Source organism: Oreochromis aureus, linkage group 18 (assembly GCF_013358895.1).
Source record: "Oreochromis aureus strain Israel breed Guangdong linkage group 18, ZZ_aureus, whole genome shotgun sequence".
NCBI lineage: Eukaryota > Metazoa > Chordata > Actinopteri > Cichliformes > Cichlidae > Oreochromis > Oreochromis aureus.
In genome coordinates this window covers 15,705,310-15,730,402 of record NC_052959.1, presented here as the reverse complement: position 1 = coordinate 15,730,402, position 25,093 = coordinate 15,705,310, and the positions used below count along the sequence as shown (strand labels likewise).

Below are 25,093 nucleotides of genomic sequence, written 5' to 3'. Positions count from 1 at the left end.
CCATCACACCCCAATGCTTTTCACACTGCTAAGCCACTCCATCATCTACCTGCTCATCCTCTCTTTTCACCCCTTACTGAACCCTCACCCCCCCCTCAGCATCCCCAGCCTGCATTCCCCTCATTGCTCCTGGACCATGGAAAGCCCCTGGTACATTTTCAGAGCTGCTGAGCTTGTACGCAGACACAGAGCCCTCTCTCTCTCGCTCTCTTTCCACGGTGCTGCTGGCCAAAGCCAGCCATCAGATCACATGCTATGTGCAGCCTCAGCAGCAGAGGAACGCAGCTATTTGCTGGGGGCACACATGCTGAGGCTCGAAATGAATGACTGGCATTCTGGTGACCTCCCAGGATGGCAGTGGCCTGCTGGGGTGGAAGACTGTTTTAGGATGGGGTGTCATGGCTTGTTGCACCGTCATTCGTCTGTGGCAGGCGTGCTGTCTCCGGGGCAGAAGGCTGCAAAATATTTTCACATCTTAAAAGGGCATCTTGGGCTCAAAGCGTAACAATGATCAGTTTGATTCACTTTCACCCTGAAGATGGTGATGACTGGACCTAAATGGATCTATTTTGTGGCTTTTTTAGTTTGAGGCTGAACCCTGTAATAAAACTCAAACATCAGTCATTAAACAAAATGATCTATGGCAGGCTCCCTTTGTTGTAAAACTTCATGACCAGATTTAAACACTTGACTTATCAGGATTTAGTCAAATACCAGAAAATACAGTTAACTTATGAGAAGCTTATATCTTTCAGTGCCTCAAAGAGAAGTGAAAAAAAGAGAAGTAGGAGAAATAAGGGGATGGGAAACATCATTACAGCAAGCCTCAGCCCTCAGAACTGCATGAGTAATGCTCCTGAGATCGGAGGCCAAATATTCAGAGCTAAGAGAGAAAAAGAAACAGAAAAGTTGCCATGGTGTTGTCAACATGTAAATCTTGTGTGTTAAAGGTGCTACAGCTAAATAATTTCCATCAAGTCGAGGGCTGTTTTTGAATACCTCAACTTTTAGTTCACCACACTGGGGAAATATTTGTTCTTTGTTTCGGATCAAAATATCACCCTAGTTTCATTTTGCCTTTAAGACGTAGAAAGCAAAACAGAAGGCTGTATGTGGTATCCATGCATTTTGCAGTATCTGACACCTTTGGCTGGCATTACTGATAAGCCTTCTTGCACCTCTGACTGCAAATTTCCGTGCAGACCACAACACACTGTCCTGCTTCTTGCTGTTCATGGAATTATTTAGACCTGCAGTTACTCTTCTCATAATACATCTCTATTCATTTTTGAATTCTAGCACAGACAGTCACAGAGCAAAGTACAATTCACAAGAAGACCTCTCAGGTATCAGCAGAAAAACGTGGATTTTCCAGTTTTGCAGACAGAACTTGGAGAGTTGGGTGCCTGTGCTCTCTTTGAAAAGTCACTCGAACGTGGATGGCAGTTGGAGTCAGTTATAGCATTTATAGTAAGCTTAAAATGCTAAAATAAATAAACAGATTTCCATTCAAAATACATAAATAAATGGAATAGATGTGAGCACAATTTGCCATAAATTATTCAGATGAACAATAGCAGCTGGGACTAAGTTGTGTTTCTGTAACACTGCAAACCTCTGTGCAGAGGGAAGGGAAACTTAAATTCCCCAAACAAGGGGTGTGAACCATTGTTTAAGATGAAGTTGGCCATCCTCTTCAACAGTCTGACATACAGAGAGTCTAGGTTAAGCTGCGATTTACTAATCAGCTTCCCTGACCGGGTCACAGTTTACATCAGTTTGTTCCTGTCCTTCAAAGATAGATTGCTGTACCATGACACCAAGGAAAAAGATAATACTGACTCAATACAACATCCATAAAACAGTGTCATAATGATCTTTTCAATGCAAAAGGAGGACAGTTTCTGCAAGCACAACAAACACTGATAACCCTTCCTGCATACTGCTTCACAGTTTGTGTCAAAATTCAATCTTGAATCAGTAATAGTCCCAAGATACGTACAGTGTAAGGTCGTACATGTTCCACAGTTTGGCGTTGGACTTAAGATCCAATGGACAACAGCCCTCATCCAAGGCTTCAAACCCCTGGATGACTGAGAACCTCCTGGTAAAATGTAACCAATGTTTGAATGAGAGTTTTCATCTGGCTGTGTGGTTAAGGGTGCTTTCACTGGACAACATTGTCACCCCACTCTGGTAAAATGTGACCACTTTGAAACTGTTTTATCTTTTTGTCTGCTTTTCTGCATTTAATTCAGAACCACAGTGTTGCGGTGGTGTTTCCTCACAGAAAGAACGTCCAAAGTTCAAATTCACCATCAGACCGAGGACTTCCTGTGGGGAGTTTGAATGTTCTCACTGGGTAATCTGGCTTCCTCCCACAGTCCAAAAATATGCAGTTAGTGGGGTTAGGTTAATTAGTGACTCTAAATTGGCTATAGGTGTGAATGTGAGTGCAAATGGTCGTCTGTCTCTCTGTGTTAGCCCTGCAACAGACTAGTGACCCATCCAGGGTGCCGTATGGCTGCTGTGATCGACTCCAGACCCTTTGCAAATGTGATTGGAGAAGTCGAAGAAAGTGAATGGATGGACAATAATAATAATAAAATGGGTGTTGCTTGTCTGACAGCAATTTAACTGTTTATTAGCCTTTTGTAATTTCACTAAAATTAAATGATGAACGATGGCTTATAAAAAGTCTTGACCCAGATATCTGCTTGATACACTGGAAGCATCAAAATACAGGCCATTGTCTCTGGAGACTAAATCAGGATACCAGTAAATGGGTTAGATACATATCAGAGTGTTATCTATCTTCTTCCTGAATTTTTCCTAAAATTGGAACTATTTATTTATGATTTTGGGCCATCTAACTGATTTATTTTAGCAAGCACTGTGCCAGATATGGCTGCACTACACATCCGTTTTGACATCTCTTCATACTGTATCCCCAGTGATTCATATCTGTAGTCTGTTTGCTATAAATGCCTGGAAATTCCCTTCAGTGCCATCCAACTTGCAGCAACATGCTGAGCTTCTTCCCTTTAAACAGATAGGCAACCAGTTTTTATTATCTCTACTATCAATCTAAACAGGTGTCAAAGAGGAATGATGTTATATGTTGCTTGCCTGCTTACTTCAACATAATTTCATCAGTAAACTAAACACCTAACATTGGAATTTGAGGTGTTGCGAATACATATACTGGGAAACTTATTATCAGCACTTTCCTGAGAACAGGATGCTACTTGAATGCAGCACACCTTCTTTTTGTCTCTTGTGTAATGTGTGAATCAGGAAGCCATGCCACTCCAACACTATCGCTTACATTCCCCACCAATCCTGACATATCAGGTGACCTTGTCAGCTATTCCGTCTTATTCTTTCCCACGAATCTAACAGTGCAACATGCATCCTGTCTTATCCAGTCCTTTAAACTCTCTGTCTGCCTGATACAGCCATCAAAGACTTATATGATCTGAGTCCAAAGATATGAATATGCTTGAGGGAACAAAAAGAAAGTGATAATGATGCAGAGATAGACATAGAGTCAAGCATCTTGTTGCACAGGCTTCAGATAAACTACAACACTAATCTCTGTCTGTGTTTATATGGCCTCTTTTTTAAACTATGACAACTTCATTCGATAAAACGTCTTTTAAAATGACCTCCAACTGCAGCTTAGAATAAAGCAGATAAAAAAGGCTTTAAATATATTGTGATAAAGACCATTTCATGCCTGTTAGCTGTAGCTTTTTGCAGGATTAATTTGTCTGCTTAGGTTCTTGATGTGCTTAAAGAGCCATAGGACCACGACCAATGGTGATTTCCATTTTCAGTTAATCAACAGATTATATCTAGATTAAATGATTAGCTCAGTATATGAGTAGTTAAAGAAAATAATGCCACTGGTGTGCGGTCTGCTGTTGCGCAGACATTGGAGAAAGTGGAGTTTTCATTTGGAGGTGAGAACTGGGATGAGTCACAACAAATGAGAAGGTTTAATCCCACCTCTTATCACACAAACTGTTGACAAGGTGGATTTTTTTTCTTCCTGACAGTCTGAACCATTTGGTGCATCTCAAATTACAAACTTCCATATTTACACTTTCTATTTTGAGTGCCTACTGTAATTGTGTGCAGACTGGCAAGTGCAGCTACATGCCGTGTACTACGAGTATCTCTGTGGGGTAGTCATAACTTGCAAGCAGTAACACTGTACACTGTACAGTTATCACCCTTATCTTGAGCTAGCAACAAGCTAGCACAAGGTTTTATGCTGCCATTAGCAATGCTAGCTGGCTAATAGTAACAGATTTTAGGAGTCAATATCACTTGTATTGTGTTTTTGTTTAGTTTTTATGCACATTAAACTGTTTTCAATGTATAAAAAATTAATGTGAGTGGTCACAGACTCTTGCAATCTATAAGTGTTTGGAAATATCATGGTAGCTAGAGCAACAATGGTCAAATATTGTGACTGCTGTTTGTGGCATGTGCTCAGTTTCATTTGGGACAGCACTATTCTCTCCAGTTACTACTCATGGAAGTCTTTTAACATAACTATCCAAATAAAACGTGATTTCTAACCCTTCCTGATCTTTAACCTATGCACACAGCTCAATAAAGTATGAGAAAAATCAGCTCTGACTTTTTTTTGTCTGTTTTATTTCACAATGTTTTATAGAGGTGTGAAGTCAGTTATTAGGATGGTTGAAAAGTTCCAGTCAGTCTGGTATCCACCTCGTTTATCTCAACATGTAACCCATCATCTTTAATGGCATATTAATACCAGAATTGTTTGGGTTTATAGCCATCAAGTTAGGTAAACTAACAGTACTTTGAACAAAGTTTTATAGTGTTACAGTGCAAGCAGCCTGTGATGTTGTAGACCACTGAATCCTGCACACAAACAAAAAAAGCCACATGATCCTTGGGGTTCTTGTAAAAAGAAAAAGAAAAGTACCATAATTTTGTTCCACCATGCAATACCACCTGGAAAGCATCTGATTGGTATCTTCATTTTTCATCATGACAATGATCCCAAACATGCTGCTAATGAAGTAAATGCATAACTGGATTTTAAAAAAGCAAACAAACAAATAAAAACACACACACACAACAGAACACTATCACACGGGGATTGGCCTCCCCAGAGCCTGGAGCGTAGCTATTTTGAACCTCAACATTAGCTTTGAATGTCGTTCAAGAAACCTGGAGAACTATTCCTGAAGACTACTTAAAGATATTAAAGAAAGTTTGGTTAAGAGAGTTCAGGCTCTAGTGAAGAATAAAGGTGGCATTACCAAGTATTAGCTGTTAAGCCTGTGAGAATTGTGCATTGTACCATTTTTCCCTTGTGTGTGTTTTAAACTCTCTTAGACAAATTCTGTTATCATGCATTAATGGAAAATTATGTAATTAACAACGTGATTCATTATTTTCTGCTGCATCTAGTAAAAGTAGAAAATGATGTGTGGCTCAATACTTTTGCACAGTAGCGTTTCTAAAACACAAACACATGTAAATTAAGTCTTTTAAAATCAGTTTCTGGGTCATACATCAGAGCAGGATGTGCTTACTGCTGTTTAGGAAGTTGGGACATGCTTGATAAAAAACAGGAAACAGAAAATCCAAGCTATGCAAGTTTACATGAGTGGCAAACTCATTGTATCCATGACAGTTTCAAAACTGACAGTGTTTTGAGAAGCAAACTGAACTTTCAAACAGGAACAAGCCCAGAGTTATTTTCAGCATTGTAGCAGGCTGACAAACAGTCAGAGCTTCTTTGACCTTAACTAGCAATGAACTTGTGAAATTCTTTACAAATAACATTTTAACCTGTCTTTGTCACCTCGCCCACATTTTAAGTGTTTCCCACAGCAATTTTAACCACTATTGGTATTTACTTAGACTATTTCTCTCCAATCAATCTTTCTGGGTTTACTTTCATAATTTCTTCCTCTATACATTAATGTGCCTTCTAGCACTATTTCTAGAAAACTGCTTAAAGTCTGTTTACCATTAATTAAGGTTTCAATTTTAAATATGATTAACCTATATTTGGCAGTAACTACATTGTAGTTATGAAGCCATGACTTGATTCAGTTGCCAGTTAATTAGAGACTCATTTCTAACCTTCTCTTGTTTAAAAAAATCTTTAAAGAGAAGTTGTGATACAGTTACCAGATCATCTGCAGAGGAATGGTTTATTTCAAGAGTTTCAGTCAGGAGTCAGAGCTGATCGCAGCACAGAAACAGCATTACTGAAAGGTATGAATGAACTTGTCAATGCCTCTGACTGTGGACTCATCTCTCTGCTTGTCCTGCTAGACCTCAGTGCAGCACTAGTGACTGGTAACCACAATATTCAATTTAGAGATTAGATCAAACCATTGGTATTAAAAAATCTGCATTGCAGTGCTTTAAACCAGCGGTCTCCAACCCCCGAGCCACCGGTCTGTGAGTCGTTTGGTACTGGGCCACGAGAGTTGAGGATCGGGTGTGAAATTTATGGTTTTCAGGGTTTTTATCGTTTTTTATCGTTATGTTTTTATCGTTTTTATCATTAACTCAGTTTCCCTGGGTCTTTTCCAGTGTGTTATGAATAAATCTTCTTTATTGTGGTACCGGTACTGGTTTTATTTTGTTGTATTTATCCGCGACACCTTAAAGGCCGGTCCGTGAAAATATTGTCGGACATACACGGTCAGGGACCGCTGGTTTAAACCCTATTTATTTAGTAGACTCCAATTTGTTTAACTAAATGAAGATTCACACGCAAAAGTTACTCATTGAGTTTCACAGAATTTCAATATGCATGCATCTCTTAGGCTACACTATTAGAAAACATTGCATAAATTTAAATTTCTATGCAGATGATACCCAAGTTTATCCATAAAGTCAGATGATACAAATAAATTAGTTAAACTGCAGGAATGAATTAAAGCCATAAAGAACTAGATGACCTTTAATTTCATGCTTCCAAATTCAGATAAAAATGAAGTTATTGTACTTGTTCCTAAAAATCTTAAAAACATTGTGTCTAAACAGATATCTACTTTAGATGGCATTACCTTGGCCTTGAGTAACACTCTGAGGAATCTTTTGAGTTATTTTAAATAGGATATGCCCTTTATATGTGCATATGAAGCAAACATGTAGGACTGCTTTCATTCATCAGTGATGCTGAAAAGCTAATTCATTCGTAATGCTGAGCTGTTTCTTGATCCACTGAATGTTTCTTCTTCTCGGATCAATTTTCACTCTGTGTGTTTATACACCACTACTGTCTTTAATCATTAGCAATTATTAAACTCTCTCTGTCTGTCCCATCATAGTTTTAATTTGGTCCCTCACCCCCAACCTCTCCCTGAGCCTGCCTCTGTCAGAAGCTTTTTCCTGTTAAAAGGGAGTTTTTTTCCCTTCCCATTGTTCTTGCTCATAGAGATTGTGTGATTGTTGGAGTTTCTTTACTGTAGGGTCTTTACTTTATGTTATAAAAAACATGGAGGTAACTGTTGTGACTTAATACTGTATAAATAATGAATTGAAGATTTAATTGTCTGTTAAATAGCGTCAAATTGTTACTATAATAAGTAAATACACTACTATATACTGTTCCGTTATAAGATCTGCTTTTCCATCATTTCTTCAGTGTTTATTTTACTTGAACATTGTTTAATTATGCAAAAATAGAGGTGTGTACCTTTAAGGACTCCCCCACAGAGGTTTGCCTTCCTGCTGCTCTCCTTTTCACAAAGAGATTTTTATACTCTCTTTAACACATGCCTAAGATGAGTAAATTTAGACTCAGACTGTTTCATTTGTGCAACTGGTAGTTTGACTAGTCTTACTGTTGCCTCATTTGTGCTCATGTTTCCACGAAAACCACAAGAGAAATATGAGTTTACTGTATATAGCAACAACACAATTGTGTTTTATTTTACTGGGTGTTCTCGGATAGTCTTCAGTGCCACTCTTCTTTTCACAAACAAGGAATAACTCATGAAATATAAGTTTCGTCTGGTTCGGGGTTTCAGCGCCTACGGGCAGACAGACACTGAGGAATTTTTGTGGCAGGCCACTTTAGATGTTCATCTCCTGTAATGACTTTTTGAAAACATCCATAATTGTCAAAGGGTCAGCCTCACATTCCTCAGCAAGTTCACAGGAAGTGTGCTACAATAGGGGACAAAATGACCAGAGGCGTTGTCCACCAGCAGACACACACATGCTGACACACAGGGAGGCAGCAGAGGAAGTAGTGAGGTGGTGTTAAACGACTTGAGCAGGCTTTTAAATAGGTGGAGACTGTGCTGCTTCACAGTGTGGATCTGAAGGTGGAAATGCTAACATGTTCCACTTTGCTGACCAGTTGCCTCCATGTGAGTGCCGCCCACAGAGACACAATGTCTGCATGTTCTTTCTTTCTTCTTCTTCTTCTTCTTCTTTTTAAGAAAGAGAGCCTTTAACAATATGTATGCTCATGTCCAAAGCATGAGGCAATGTGTGTGTTTAATTAAGGAGGTAGGACAAAGACCATCAATAGAAACTCATCCAGCCTATAGATTTTTAGGTCTAATTAGATAATTAGCCTGAGGTCAGTGGCCACATACTGGTCGACAGTAAATTACTCATGACTGTTGTGCTATGAATGCACAGATTTCTTCATCAATTCACTCGCTGTTTCCAATTGTTTTTTGTTTCTGATGGGGACTTTTGGTGGGAAAATGTGGAATATACAGAGGCAGGATAGCATCTGTTGCACTCTGCGCCTGCTGCTTGGAGATATGAATCGTCTGTTATGACTAAAATGTCTGCTATTTAAAGGCCCCATAATAAAAGCCAGAGTCATGTCTAAAGTCCTCAATATAGCAGCAGTTAGGCCCTAGCAGGTAATAAATAGTAGCTCAGGGTTGTCTTTTGGCTCTGACAGAAATAAAGCCTGCCATAAAGATTTGCTTTCTCCCTCGAGGCGGAAAGCGTATCCCTTTAAGGAAACAAACATGGATGCTCCAGCCCTGTAACAGACACATTTTACATTTGTATCGTGGTCAGGTCTATCCCAGCTTTCTCGCCATCCTTTCTTCTGTATGAAGACTTATCTCAGACTTATCTTAGTGGTAATGTTCAGATTTGGACTGTAAATCAGTAAAAGCCGTGCCACTGCATGCCATCCTCAGGGCTCTTGCTTGTACAATGTTGGGTACAACGAGTCATTATGTTTGTAGTAGCGGGGCTACAAAGACTCGGGATTCCAGGAGACAGCTGTCCCACACATGTACCACACAGGCACACGCACACATTTAAGGCATGTAACAGCTTCAAAACATGTGCACCAGCAGAGTTTTTATCAGCCCATGGTGGCCTGTAGTGAATACCAGGAGCCTAGATTTCTACAGCCCAGGGATAAAAAGTATGCAACCAATTTTAGGAGATTTCATTGTATTTCACAGTGCAATATTTTAGACTATTTCACTTTTACACCAGGATTTCATAAATAGCTCTAGTTATTATTCATGTGAAGCAGTTGCAATAAGCTACGCTTTGGTCTAGTAAAAAGTTAAAGTACTAGTAGGAAAGTCAGTGCGTTAATAATAAAAACTCAAGGTAAAGCTTTATTTTGACAGCAGGCATTTTACAAATTTCCAACAAGAATTATGCAAAAATTAATAAAAATTAAATGCTTTTTTTTTTTTTTGCAAATGCACAGTGTTTACACAGCAAACCTCCAAATGACCTGTCGATGAGCATTTTTTATTTAAGATTGATGAAGCACTTCCTCCCCCCACCACTACATTTATTTTTCAGTTGGGAAGCTTGTCAAATGCAGATAAACACATTTGAAACCAACATTTAATTGAACATGGAAAACTCACAGTTTCAGATGTTAGAACTGAACAGCCATCCATTTCCTGCCGACTATCCAGCTCAGGTTCATTGCTGGGGCTGAAACAGGGAGAAAAGTGGTGGTTACCATGGACAGGTTACCAATCTGTCACCGACCTAACACATAGAGACAGACATCTATAATTGCCAGTTAACCTAACCTTATGCACATCTTTGGACTGTGCAGTATACGGAGTAAGCCCACACAGAGAACATGCAAACTTCACACAGAAAGGCCCAGGCTGGATCAGAACCCAGGACCTTTGTGCAGTGATTGCAGCAACAATGGCAACCACTGCACCACCACCGCAGTGTCTCGCTTAAATAAAAACTTTGAACCTGGCATGGCTGTTGGCTGGTCTGAGTATTTCAGGAACTACTGATCTACTGGGATTTCCCCCCACAACCATCTCTAGGGTTTACAGAGAATGGTCTGAAAAAGAGAACATATCCAGTGAGCAGCATGTCTCTGGGTGAAAATGCCTTGTTGATCCAACAGGTCAGAAGAGAAAGGTCAGACTGCTTTGAGCTCATAAGAAGGCAACAGTGATTCAAATAATCATTAGCTTATAACCAAGATATGCAGAAGAGCATCTCTGAACGCACAGCACGGCAAACCTTAAAGTAGATGGGCTACAGCAGCAGAAGACCACACTGGGTGCCCATCTACTGATGACCTCTTCCAGCAGTGCACCATGTCACAAAGCTGAGTGACAGTGAGTTCACTGTACTCAAGTGGCCTCCACAGTCAGCAGATCTCAATCGTTTGGGATTCATTGGAACCTGAGGTTTACATCAAATGTGCATCAACATGGACCAAAATATCTCAGGAAAGTTTCCAGCACCTTGTTGAATCTGTACCATGTAGAATTAAAGCAGCTCTGACGGCAAGCAAGGGTTCAACATCATGCTAGCAAGGTGTAACTCATGAAGTTCACATGGCTTTTGCGCTTCCACTCTATGATGTCTTTCAGGCCTTGCTTATTTCAGCAAAACAATGCCAAATGACACTGAGGATGTTTTCCAACATGGCTCCCTAATAAAACAGCCTGGCCTGACAGGAATTCGGGTCTGTCACCGATTGAAAACATCTGGCATATTATGAAGTGAAAAAAAATAATTAGGTGATGTAATAAAGTGGCAAACATACATGCATACTCTGAAATGCTACTGGCATCAAATTCAGATTGACAATAAATTTAACATAAAAAGCAATAACAAGTCTCAGTTTAAACAATTCAAATGATGTCTTTTTAAAAACTAAATAGACCATCCCAGCTTTCTTCAGAAGCAGAGTTGCACATGCATCACCAACTATTATAATTATACATTTCTATACGTTCAGTTGGCCTGTTGAGTATGTGCGTTAATTATGCATGCTGTTAATGGTGCAGTACATGCAGTGTAGTGTGTTTTTAATTGAACTAAAGTGAATGATTCGCATACTTATGCATCACTGAAGGAGTTTATCGCATCATAACTGCTGCTGTTTATAAAGTTGCTCACAGTTTAGTGAAACAAAATGCTCATTCCTTTCCTATACTTCTCTTCCTTTCCTCGTTGGTAATAATAAAGCGCACTGCAGCTTCCCTCCTCCCTCCTCCCGTGTGGTTTTTACGCTTTTGATCCCCGAGGGACCTCGCGTTTTGCATTCCTGGCATTCCGACCTCAGTCCCTCCTCGGTTACTTATTATCGCCGCCTGCTCTCTCCACAATCATTTCACAGCAAGAGAGGATCGCGGCAACACGTCCAGGGGGGGAAGGAAAATGAGACACGTTTAACTTCAAAAAAGCTGATGCCAATAGTGGAACTATTTTTACTTCGAAGTCGAGGATAACGTTGGGTTATGATGAGAGCGTGAGCTGGTAAGAAGAGCGTCTTTCTTTCTGTTTTCTCTTGAACGCCAAAGTCGCTACAGTAAAACTTCTCGTTAAATATTTGGTAATTGTGTTTTAATTAAAAGTTACTTACAATGTATTAAAGAGGAAAGTAGAGCTGTGGAGTATTTTACGTGGTGGTTTTGTGCGCTTTTGCTCCACCGTGAGAGTGGAATTTTTGGCGCATGCACTTTTTGCCTGCAGTGATAAAATATGTCCACATCTGCATTTTGTCGCTGTTGGTAACATCGACTCATTGCCACACTGTTTTCTAATAAATAAACATTTTTAATGACTTTGTGTTGAAAGTGTTGCTGTTATTGTGAAAGCCTGCCTCAGCTTTATTCTCCTCTGATCTCACTGCCACCTCAGACTGATCCTACTTTACTCTCTCACCCCTCTGTTCCAGGTTCACAGCTGATTGTTTTTTAATATTTTCACTGAGGAAAAAGTCAACTGATTCAAAGAGATAATCACTAAGTTCACAAAGCAGTATGTCGTCCACCGAGGAGTCGTCTGGCAACGTCCTGCATCGGCTCATCCAGGAGCAGCTCCGCTACGGAAACCCCACAGACACCCGTACCTTATTAGCCATCCAGCAGCAGGCCCTGCGGGGAGGCAGTGGAAGCAACAGTGGACCCAGCAGTGGGGGCGAAATGAGCAGTAGCCCACAGTCTTCTTTGGAGAGTCTCACCCAGGAGGACCCTCTGTACCCTCAGCTCTCTGCAAGGCAGGAACCGCAGGGCCAAGAGCACCAGGGAGACTACCATCACTCAGAAAGTGGCTACCAGCTGCATGGGGAGAAGCTGCCAACTTATGAGCAGGCCAAGGCTCAGTCTCAGTACATGGCCTGGCAGCTCCATGAGGGAAAGCTTCTGCATGAGGGGGTCTTCCACGAAGAGGCTGATCTGATGGCGCTAAAGTGCAGCCATGTGCGGTCTCTCAGCGAGCATCGCATGCAGATATCTCTGGAGAGGAAAGACGCAGCAGCTAAAGCAGAGGCCATAAAGATTACCTCTCACAGCTACCCTGAGCTTCCTTACTACAGCCCGCAATGCTACCAGGGCCTGGGGCCAAACATGGACAAATGCAACCCACCCCCAGAGTACTCAGCCCCCATCCAGGGCCAAGGATTTATCCCTCACCAGGTCCAGGAGTCAGTGCAGCCTCAGCAGCACAGGTACCAGAAGGAGTTTGGTTGTGTGTGTTTAAGCAACTTTAACATTACATCATGCACTCCGGTGTAATTTTTCTCACAAGAGCCCGCCCAGTGGCACCATTGTGTTTCACATGCGTAAACACATACTTTTAGTGTGAGTCACACCGTAGTCTGAATACTTATTCATATTTCCTCTTTGAAATACGCACCGGAGAACAAGTCCAGCCCTGTAGGTATTTGTAATGTTTGGCATACTGCAAAAGGAGAGTTTCGCATACTTGCGTTGCCTAGGATAGTTTGAGTATGTTCCACATACAGGCTTTTAGATTCTTCACTGGAGCCGGCTGGCCTGCCTGCGTATAAATTCATACATAGTGATACGTTAGATGTCATACTATATAAAAAAAGCTCTTTCTCATATTTGTATTCTATTAAAAGTGTGATTGAGCTAGAGTGTCCTCTAATGTATGCGGGTATCTCTTAGGTATGTCCAGTCTGGTCAGCCAGCAGAACCCCCCTGCTATGACACATTCAACAGCCTGCCACCTGCTGGCTTGGAGGAGCCCAACCAGGTGGAGCTGCTGCTGATGGAGAATGAGAGGCTGAGACAAGAACTGGAGGCTCACAGGGAGAAGAGCGGCCGTATTCAAAAGGTGAGAAGAACAGAAAAGCTTCATCTCTCACTGGCCCACAACTGAGATAAACTAGAATACTTTACAAGTACTTACAAAAAAAAAAGGTTTCTCTCAATATCTTTAATTTTTAAATACATTCAACACAAAGGAAAGGATTGCCACACCATTAAGTCATGAAAATCCCCAAAGGAATTTGGAGAGCATCCAGACAACACCCTCCATCTGAGCCACCTGTCTATGAAACACAAGCCCAGTTAACAGTTGCTTCCCTGATATCCAACCCCAGGCACACTCCCTCATCAGGGCAGACAGATGAGATCAGCAGCTGCTTCCTTCCACACCACAGAGGCACAAACAGAGGTCACAGCCTGCTACTGTGTTTACACACTCCTTTCATTGTGTAGCTAACCTAGTGGAGGTCAGAAAGTGTGCGTGTATGTGTGTGTGCGTGCAGAGGCCATAGATTTTCACTCTAATCTGGGGCTTGTCACACAGCAGCCAGTTGGGTTTCGACCCCCACACTGTTAATGAGTGCTTGGGTGGGGGTCTACAGCAGTCAAGTGGTGGGCTGCCCTTAAAAAGTGAAAGGTCTTTTTTGTTTTCGTACCCAGCACCACTTTTTCCATGTTCTCCCTTTTAAAACAGCCCTGCTTTTACAGCCATGTTGTTGCTTTTTGTGACTGAGTGTCAGACCAAACTGGCTCCTAAAATGAGATATTTACTCGTTCAACATAGTGGAAACGACTTTGGTGACATTTGATATCTCAGCCAATTTATGCTTTAAAAAAATCCATTTTGCTCTCTGCTGGAGTTATGTCACATGGCCCTTGCCTTGTCTCAACCTTAAAGAATGATAATTGCCAGGGTTGGAAAGTTTTCTCCGTCAGGCCGCAGCCCTGGGTAAACATGCCTGTGTGACTGCCGTAATGGTGGGTGTCTCTTTGCCGTTTTCCACAAGCCAGGCACAGGCATGCACACCTTCCCTCCACTGGCAGCCTTCCCAGTTCTGTATGTGTGTGTGTGTGTGTGAGAGAGAGAGAGCCTTTGTGTGTGTGTATGTGCATGCTCCTGTGTGCTCACACACCTGGAACTGAAGCTATCAGCGCTCAGGAATGTAGATATAAATCAGTCGCAAAGGGAGTGGTGCGAGCTTAAATTCCTTCTCAGAATTACACCACACACATGTTCACACACACACAGAGTGTGCTTTATTCACATACATTCATGTGAACCCATATATGTATCTTGTGCTATAACAGCGTGAATCAACATTCCAGCTCCTCTTCAGCATGTCAAGTAGGTTAACCGAAAATTCCTTCTCTTCTCCTTTCTTCCTCTTTTCCAACCCTCCCATTTCTCCCCCCTCCCCCTCCTCCTTCCGTTGCAGTTGGAGCAGGAGATCCAGCGTATTTCGGAGGCCCATGAGACACTGAGGGAGGCCAGCAATAAGAGAGAGAACTTGGAACAGACACTGAGGAGGAGGCTTGTGGCTGAAGTCAGGAGGCTGCAGGATTTCAACAGAGACCTTAGAGGTACTGACACCAAACTGCAGTATTCAGTGACACCAGCTCCAGCAGGTCCAAGGTTTTCAAATTAGTCTAATTTTTGAAACTTTGCTGCATCACAGAAAACCTGGAAAATGCCAGGACGCACGTTGCAAAAGAAGTCAAGGCGGCCGACCATAACCAGAACATCATGGCGAAGCTCCTTGAACAAAGTAAGTATGTCGTTTTGTTGGGTTAGTTTCCTCTCCACTCCTCCTTTTCCTCCTCTAGAATCGGCATGCTTGATTGGACTGGATTGTAGCATACCATGGGCCCCCTTCTGTTGCTAAGGGCATCATTTCATGCAGGAATTTCACTTACATAACTTCAGCTTATTTGGTAAGAGGGCTTTATAATAGGGAATTCAATCCATGCACCTCCTTGCAAAAGGAAATGAAGCCCTTCTAAATCACAGAGCAGCAGTGCAAGTGGTAGAAATGAAGTCCCCCACCACCACCACCCCTCCTTCACCACCACCACCTGTGTGTGAGTTTGATTTTCAAGCGGGGTTGTGGTGTTTGCATGGCCTTGATGAGGAATGCTCTGTGCTATGTGGGTCAAAGGGATAGGGCAGATTTCTCCCCCTTCCCGCTCTCAGCATTCCGGGAGTGCTTCACTAAATGAAGAACACTGGCCACCATGTAAAAACTCGGGTACTTATTCGGTTTTAGGAGGGATAATTGCGGATTAACTTTCCGTACTTTTTCAGAAAAGACTTGAGAAAAGTTTGAAAAAAACTTTCACTTCCATTCTGTCCAACACACTCTGACTCTAATCCTGTAATGCTCTTCATCTGACCGTGTTTACTTTGTCTTTTGATTCAGATGAGGAGCAGAATGCCGAGCGGGAGCGCATGGAGAGGGAGCTGCAGCGGCTGCGATCCACAGCTGAGGAGCAGAACCTCAGGGCCAAACGACTCGAGGAGGCCCTGGAGGCTGCTCGAGGACGAGGTCGCCAGCTCGAGGAGGAGCTGAGGAGGAAAAGGGCGTATGTAGAAAAGGTGGAGAGGCTTCAGAGCGCACTGGCTCAGCTCCAGTCCACCTGTGAGAAGAGGGAGAGCCTGGAGATGAAGCTGAGGACACGACTAGAGCAGGAGCTGAGGAGTCTGAGGGCACAACAGGTAAAGCCTTTGTCCTTGGTCATATATGACGGCAGTTTTTTGTTTGTGTTTTAGGATCTATCTCAAATATTTTATCTCTTTATCACAGAGGCAGTCACAGCCCCCTGGAATGACCATGAACTCACTCCAAGAGCGCCTGCGGGAGCGTGAGGAGCGAATCCTTGCCCTCGAAGCCGACGTGGTGCGCTGGGAGCAGAAGTACCTGGAAGAGAGCACCATGAGGCAGTTTGCCATGGAGGTGGCTGCCACTGCCGCTGCCCAGAGGTAAAGACGGATGTAGCTTGGTATCTCATTCTCCTTCTGATGAATGCTGGTAATACATGTGTACAAATGCTCAGTTTAGCTCATTCAAGCTTGAATTAAGCCCAGGAAATGTTCTTTTTCTGTTCCAGGGACACCACAATCATTAACCACTCGCCCTGCCACTCCTCCAACAACAGCTTCAACGAGGACCTGCCAGTCGCCGACCACAGAAACCAGGAGATGGAGAACAGGTGCATACCTACTATTTATCAACCCCCTTTTTGATTTCAAACAAGCCTTCAGTATTTGCCTCTTTTATTTCAGCCACTATTTGGTTACCAGCTTTCTGACATGTTTTTTTCTGCTCTGCATCAGGATCCGTGCCCTCTATGCTCAGATTTTGGAAAAAGATGCCGTGATCAAAATCCTCAACCAGCGGCTGCACCAGGACCAGGGTCGAAAGGACGAGCAAAGTCCACCTGCAAACCTCCTGAATGCAGCGGGGGCAACCCTCCGACCTGCCTCCTCCACTCCCTCCATCAGCCCCACAAAGAGCAACACTAAGACACGAGGTGAGGAGCACAAAGTTGCCATTTTTGATCCAAAGACATACATTTTTGTCTACTGCTGAAAGGTTTGAAATAAAAAAGTGCCGCTGACACATGCTGACATCTTCTGTGACGCTTTCTCATAGGTAAGAGTCTGTCAGATGATCAGACTTTGCCCAGTCGTCAGTTCTCTGCTCAGTCTGAACCTGGGACGCTAGAACGGCAGGAGGAGGGAACCAAAACCAAAGAGGCAGCCACTACAACTAAGCTCAACAGTGGTAAGCCCCTTATCATTTATGAGCGATGGGTCAGTAAGCCAAAAAAGCAGCAATCTTGCACAAATTTATACCCCAGTACAGCTGCACACATAAAAGGCATTTTTGGCCTTGACTTCATGGAAGTGCATATTGATTAACCATGCTGTGGAATAACCAACCAGTCAGATACCATGTGTGTAGGCCATGGTTCATAATGTGGGCCCTGTGGAATGTGCAGTTAGGGAATAATGTAGATTTGTTGACTGAGCACGCTCAGTAGAGTGGCCTGTTTGACTGTGGAAAACGTCTGTTAACCTTTAGCCACGGCTAACTGAACTGCATCAAGGACTTTTCTTTCTGCTGGTCTTAGCCTCAAAACACTTAAATAATTATCCATGTCTTCTTTGTTTGTTTTCTTTTCTCCAGACAAGGCAGCGCCTAAGAAGTTGCTATTAAACCCCTTCAGAGGCCTGGATGAGCTGGATTCGGAGGCAGTGGAAATCTTCATTTAAAGAACTGAGAGGGAGATTTTGAATGGGGATGGGGAAAAGAAAAAAGAAGCTATTTCTGAGTATCTGTGAAGAGGTGCAAGACTGGAACTAAATACTGGAGGCAGGAATGTTACCAAAAGAAAGGAAAAAAAAAAAGGACTGTTTTCACATTTTAGAGACAGAGCTGTGCTCCGACTCACTTTCTCTCACTCGGCTGGACAGCTGCAGGCAGTCTGCCTGGTGGAGTGAGAAAAGATGAATCTTCTGAGGTACTTGGACAGTATTTTGGATTGTAACATGGCAACGTGTTCTCAGAGAGTGTATGCCAAAATATTTATAAATAAATATATATAAATATAAATATAAATGCTGCTTTCCCACCCTGTATAATCCCTATTATTTCTTTTCCCAAACCAATGAATTAAAAAGCTACATATTTATCTTATCTGGTTTCCACATTCCCCAAATATTAACTTAAGCCTCAAGCTCTTCTAGATAAACATTTAGTAAGAGGTTATCTTTATGACCCACCCCTTCTCTTGAAGTATAAAACAAACAAACAAAAAAAAAGTGAATTTAATTCCGATCAGATCGATATTATCTTTATGTAAGACTCCCCGTTATTAATTAATTTAAGCTGATAGCACTGCTGATTATAGCGCTCCTGCTCTTTGCACGTCTTGAGTCTCGGGTAGCTGGTTCTACAGAGATTCAGAGGTGCGTGAACAGGGAGCCACATAATATATAAATGCATATACTGACACAGACCTGGTGTTGCAAGCTTGTAATTTTGGGAGGATGCAGCATCACGGTGTTTCATCGTCTCTATGTTTCTCATGCTCTTTATCTTTTTTTCTCATAGTATGTTTGCATGTGTGGTTACAGTTTGAGAGTGTTTGCCCTGAAGTGGTGATCCAGCTGGTTTGGTCGCCATTTAAGGGCAAAAGTTGAAAATGCTGTGTTGTTGTTTTTCCTTTTGTTTACTGTGAGCTTTGAACTAACAAACAGGTTAATTATTATTATTATTGTTATTATATATTTTCTACAGATGTTTGTTATTTTAGATACGATAGTGCTTTGAGCGGGACGCCAAAGAGTTTTATGTATGTATGTTTGTTGTAAGTTATGTGCCGACAATCACGGTCTTGTCAAGCTGTACACAACCAACCGAGTGTTGACTTCAAACAGACATTTCTGTGAACTCGAAACAATATGAAGGTTTAATACAGTTGAATTGATGCAACATTTCATAAAGCAATAAAATATTCTAATATAATTTACCAGCTGTCTGACTTGTTTATCATTTCATTTATTGGCTGAACGATAAATACCGAGGTAGCTCCGGTAGCACTTTTCTGATGAGTCTCCTCTCCGTTGTTACGCCAACTCCTCATTCCTGCCCCGTCGTTCCATCGCAGAGAAGAGTGCTCTTCATTAATGAATACCAGAGCTGCATTCTTTTGGGTTCAACTTTCTCGGGTGGCCAGCTCTCTTGTTCTCCTCTTGCCACGGAGAACATGCTTGGCATAGATTACATTCTCATTAGGACACGTAACCTTATACATGACAAAGGCAGGTTTCTCCCAGATTAGCTGCTAATGTCATTTGAAAATTCTTGTGCACCTTTGCTAACGTGCATCACATTCCTGCATGCTTTCAATGCCTCAGCTATACCTCACGCCCAGAAGTGTTTATGAACTATTTCAGGACAGGCCACTGGACATGAAGATGAGAGAAAGGAGAGGTCTGTTGTATGGTGTCTATTTCCAAATAGGTCACGCGCATACGTGAACACACACAGGCCCGCGCAAACGAGCCACAAATATCGACTTGTACCAGTTTGGGGCGGCTGGAGCTCAGACATTGGGTTTTCACAATGCGCCAGAACAATGAGAGTGACAGCGACAAGGACAATGAATGTTATGGTGTCATCAGTGTCCTTTCATATGTTTCAGCGGTCACCCTGCATGGTTTGGTTTGTTAAAACTAAAACACACCACCGCAGTTCTAGTAGATGCCTGCTTTATTCACCTGGTGATCCTGAGTGGTTCCTACTTCGCTTTCACATACAGAATGCTGTTCAAAGGTGTCGTGCACATGAGAGCTCAAGGTTCTTTCTTTTATATTTGCCTTCATCGGGAAATACAATGACAGAGGCATCTCTTTGGTCCTGAATTCATTCTGCAGCTTGATACACACAGCCAAAGCCAAGAGTTATCTTCAGAGACGAGAAGAGCAAGGAATCGTGTAACAAATGGCATGACCCACACAGAGCCCTGATCTCAGCATCCCTGGGTCAGTGTGAGATTACAATAAGAAACAGGAGATAGCCTTAAAGGACTGTTTCGAGTTCACCGAGAGGGTTGGAGCAACTTTGCTGCCAGCTTTGAAAAGCAAGTCCACAAGTTGCCCATTTAAAGTTGAAGGATAGTTAAACCCCCCAAAAATCATTTAGTTTTACAGTTTACTTCACTAATAGTATTCTTAAACTCTTAAAAAGCCAGTGCCCATCATATCTTAAACACCTCACAGTTCCACATTATCCCACTTTGGTCTCGAATGGCAGTCATGGCTGACTTCCAACCCTTATAAAGCTTGTGTAAAAAGTAGAATCTGATGAGTTGATCTAATCAGCATCATAAACCTTAAACCTACACTGATATCAAAATGTTTCATATTGTCATACACTATGCTTCCAGAGCACACTGAGCACATGTGAACATTGTTCATTTTGTATGTAAAGCTTTATATTCGGCAATGTATTTTAAAATTTTGTGTCCATTACTTTAAAAAACATAGCCTTTTGAAACCGTCTGATTCTTTAGATATACTCTGTAAACTGACCATGAACACCACAGCCTGCTCCGTTTCAGTCCAGCAACATTCATCACTGGAGCCCCCATTAATCTGTATCACACTGTCTAGTTCAGTACTTTAATGCAACCTCTGAATAATCCAAAATTACTATCTGTTTTATAAGATGATTCACAAAAGTGTAATTCCACAACACATCCTGTAAATATCAAATATGTGAAAAAAAAGGTAAGTGAATTAGGAGGTTACACATAAAATTAATTACAATTTTTATTTGTAAAGTTTCACTTGCTGAACAGTGACTGCAACTTTATTTACATTTGCACCACAAACCCTTCACAGGGAAAAGAAAACAAAAGGATGTGTTGGGTGTGAGAAGCCGTGGGATCAGATCATTCGGGCTTGTGGTTACTCAGTTTTCCAAAAGTAGAATGGGAGGCAGAGTCTTTAGCTATCAGGCTCTTTTCCTGTGGAAGCAGCTCCCACTTTAGATTCAGAAGACAGACGCTGTCTTTACTTAAAGCTTTCCTTTGTTACAGTTGTTGTTGGATGAGAAAACCCTGAAACATCCTTTAGTTATCCTACTGGGAACTTCCCATGATACACTGTGTGTTTTTTCTCCGCTCACCTCTCTTTATTCCCATTGTGTTTACACACCACTATTGCATGGCTTTAAAATGTGTACTCTCTTAATAATCTTTTGTATAGTATTGTATTTATAAAATAAAGCAGCGCTATTGTGGATTGCGGAAGCATTCATAAAGGCTGTACGGTATTGGTTTGGGTTAAACAAAGCCATGATACATTACAAGAACATGTTTTTTGTTTGCAGTCAAAAGTCCTTTGAGGGCTTATTTTTAGAAATGAATGCCTCCAGGCATCAGCTTAAAAAAAAAAAAATCAAAGCACAATAGCCAAGATAGTTTCCAACATGAGATGATGTTTTCCTTTAAGACAAACAGGCCTGAGTTGGCTTAAAATACTGCAACTGTATCCTTAACGGAGAGCTTGACGGTGCTCAGGTTACTTTTTAAGAACACTCAAGCTTAAAAACTTTACAAGCTTATAAAAGAAAAACTGAGGGAATAACCAGGCATTCTTTCAACTTTACACCTAAAGACTTTTAACAGAAAAACTAAAGTACAATCTGTGGAACTAATTATCTTCAGTTGCTTCAGTTTTTTAAGACCAATGAACTATGAGGAAATGTAAGACTTTGGAATTTAAGAGTGCATGTCAAATATGTGTAGCTAAAATACAATCTTATATAACTATCTCCTAACCAATACCCCAAAACAAACTAGTATTAAACTCGAACGCAGCTGAGCAGCTGAAGTCAGGGCATATCCTGCATTAGTGGGTTTAATGAGTGGATGAGGAACATGTAAAAACACCTAAGCAAGCCTGGACTTGGACAGAGAGGATATGAGCTGGTGAGATAGCACAGATGCTTTTGACAGAGATGCTTGTATGGGAAAACACAGAGCAGGAACTGGTGGTATGCGGTGCCATCAATCTTATTTATGAACTGAGAGCTCTTATCTGGCGTACTGACTGACAACATTGTGAAGAGCAGCCAACATTCCTCCGTAAATGTGAAAGGCAGCTGACATGTTTCGACCGCGGCTTGCTCTGTTTTTCCCAGATCTGGTATGATGGAGGAGGACAGAATGTAAATGAGAGTCAAGGGTGAAATTCCTTTGTGCTCAAACACCCAAGAAAATTACATTTTCTACACTTTTTGGATCGTTATTGCCTCTTTTCTTTGGCGCGGTCACATGGAAACTTCACATTGAACCTCAGTCGGGATGAAAAGACTGGGTCTGTAGTTGTGAAAACTGTGGAGGTGTGTGTGCGCGCGTGCACGCTGGTAGGTTTATTGCCCTGTCCTGATGTTTACAGTTTAATGGCACATTCCAAGCAAGAGCTGGCTTTTGAAGTTTCAACGCACTCAGCAAATATCCTGCAGCTGAAAATGGATATCAAAATGAGTCAGGGAAGAGGAGGAAACCAGACTGTCCTTGATTAATAATTAATGTCTTTAATCTAACACATTAATACACAACACACAACACAAAAACAACATCTGCTATATGCACATCAAAGGCATGTGCAAACACACCAACAAACACAAATTACTGTTGAGGCAGCCTGATGAGAGATTGATTGACTGGCCTCCTCGGGCCAGAGATATGCTGCACTCATTAGCTGACACGTGAAATCATTTTTCAATTACCCAGGAAGCTGGGGGCCTTACACCCAGTGGGAGAATAAATCCACCAATCCCCATTATATCTTTTTTTTTTTTTTTTTTTTCTCTCATGCCTTAAAAATGTTTGGATATTGAGAATACTTGTGTCATATCGACAGGGGACATAGGAGAGCAACCACCTGCTGCACAAAGCGACAGTTGTAAGTGTCTTTCCTGTTTGTTCAGGGGCCACTTAAGTGACCCTGTGTCTGTATTTCAGCCACATGTCCATGTGGGGGACTAATCACCATTAGCAGCTATAATTTAGATTATCACTTGGTCAGGAGGTCAGCTTATTTACTAAAGCTAGTGACCAGAAAGGATCTTTCTGCAGTTGAAAAAGTCCCTCAGCTTAATGTAGGCCCCTACTATGGAATTTCACTCTTCTGAACAGGATATTTATACATAATCAAATGTTTCTTTGGGCAATTAAAAGGCAAATAAAAGACAGATTTCTGAGGATTATTTATATGCTGATTTGTTCCATCTATTGCAAATTATCGTTTTTTTTACATGGAGAACAGGATGACTTAACATAGAAAATGCACAGTGATGGGTGCACACAAACTGGCCTGTGGTATCTCTTCTTCTGTCCATCTAAGATGTCCTTTAAGGCACATAGGAACTTCCACAGTTCAAAGAGCAGCTTAAACAGCAATGCAGCCACTCATTGTTGGATAAGGAGTTGCCCCCTGGTTTGTGGTAATCCTTGCATTAATCTTTTGAAATGTAAAGCTTCTGTTATGTCATGATATCACACCTACTCTGCAGTGGCCATGACATCCTAGTTTTACAGTATGTTGAGGTACAAGCTGAACAGCATCACCCGGTGGTGATTTTACAAAACTGCAAATCTACTGCATATTTTTCTAAAGGACTGAAATCTTTTTTTTAAACTCAAAAATAATTTTTGCCAATCTAAATTACAGCCATTCTGTGAGCTCTGCCGTCTGCGGAATGTGTGTGCTTTTACTTTAATTACAAATAAGGTGCATATTTTATTCTGTTTGTCACAGAATTGTTATTTTACTTTTAAGGTAATACCATTAACTGTGGTAGTACTATCTGCTTCATACACTCACTCGCTTTACTTGCACTTTACTAGGTATAGAAGTATAGAAGTTCACCTGCTCATTAATCAAAATAATCTACAACAATGATAAACTAATCAGCCAAGCACATGGCGGCAGCTCAGTGGATTTATGCATGTAGACATGGTTTAGAAGACTAGCTGTTCAAAGCGAGCGTCACAAGGGGGGGCGTGATTTAAGTGACTGAGCATGTTCGTCGATGCTAGATGGCTTCTGGGTCACTTCATGGATATGCAGCCAAAAAATCTGCATCAACTGTGTGATGCTATCATGTTAATATGGACCAAAATCTCTGAGGAATGTTTCCACCACCTTGTTGAATCTATGCCTCGACTATTAGTAAGGTGTACCAAATGAAGTGTCCAGTGAGTGCCCATTGGGCCCAATGATTGTAAAAATCTGCTTTATATATATATTAAAACAATTCTATAAAATCATTGATTGAGCCCTGTACTGGCCGGTGTACTCCAGACAACAAATCACTCGAACCCACCATTAAAACCCCGCCCACAAGCCCTCGCTGCTACGGCAACAGGCACGGCAGCTTATCACTGCTGAGGTGTAAAAACTGCAAACCCAGTTGACGTTTTGGTGTTATTAAGGTTTTATAAAGGTGTGCAAGAGGTTTAAGAAACTGAAAATGTGCTCTGTGATCAGTTGTGTTACCAGTCGTCTCTGGAGAAGAGTGAAGAGACTGGAAAAGTGTGTGTTCCCAAAATGATTGCCAGTGGTCCCTGGAGGTTATTAGCTGTCACTGGGTGAAAATGGTTGCAAAGAAGCTGCTACACTAAGAACTTAGTGACTGCTTTAGCTGCTAGTAGTCTGTAGTTTCTCACGTTCGTCTGCAAGTACTCAGCCAGCAGTAGTAAAATTTAAAAAGTATGACATAAACCAGAAATAGAGACGGTTCACCCTCATAGTAAAAGTTGTGCCTCAGAGCTGCAGCTGACATGTTTCGAAAAGAGCATCTGCTTCTTTAAAGGCAAACCGTCTCATTACTGATTTGTGTCACGCTTTTGACTGATTCACTGCAGCTCAAAGAGCAGCTGGCCAGTATTTGTAGAAAAGTCAGTCAGTTTCATACAAACTATGCTGGTTACCAAAGCAATCACACAGAGGTGTATTACCAGTTGGGAAATGCACCTTTTTCCTTAGAAACAGTTAGTTTGGG

General features: G+C 41.6%; 1 protein-coding gene across 1 annotated transcript; it reads left to right on the top strand.

The window, feature by feature from the left end:
* Nucleotides 1-11,578: 11,578 nt before the first annotated feature.
* LOC116316949 (angiomotin-like 2a) lies at nt 11,579-19,046 on the top strand. Its single transcript, XM_031735590.2, has 11 exons — nt 11,579-11,757; nt 12,179-12,949; nt 13,413-13,581; nt 14,951-15,095; nt 15,191-15,280; nt 15,932-16,227; nt 16,316-16,491; nt 16,620-16,721; nt 16,846-17,042; nt 17,165-17,296; nt 17,702-19,046. The coding sequence occupies exons 2-11, from the start codon at nt 12,264-12,266 to the stop codon at nt 17,785-17,787; spliced, it is 2,079 nt and encodes a 692-aa protein (XP_031591450.2). The 5' UTR covers nt 11,579-11,757; nt 12,179-12,263; the 3' UTR covers nt 17,788-19,046.
* The last annotated feature ends 6,047 nt before the right edge of the window (nt 19,047-25,093 follow it).

Excerpts from the sequence above, each read along its gene's own strand:
- LOC116316949 (XM_031735590.2), top strand. The coding sequence starts at position 12,264 with ATGTCGTCCACCGAGGAGTCGTCTGGCAACGTCCTGCATCGGCTCATC. Across the intron at positions 16,722-16,845 it reads AACCAGGAGATGGAGAACAG|GATCCGTGCCCTCTATGCTC; the intron begins GTGCATACCTAC and ends GCTCTGCATCAG. Across the intron at positions 17,297-17,701 it reads TACAACTAAGCTCAACAGTG|ACAAGGCAGCGCCTAAGAAG; the intron begins GTAAGCCCCTTA and ends TCTTTTCTCCAG.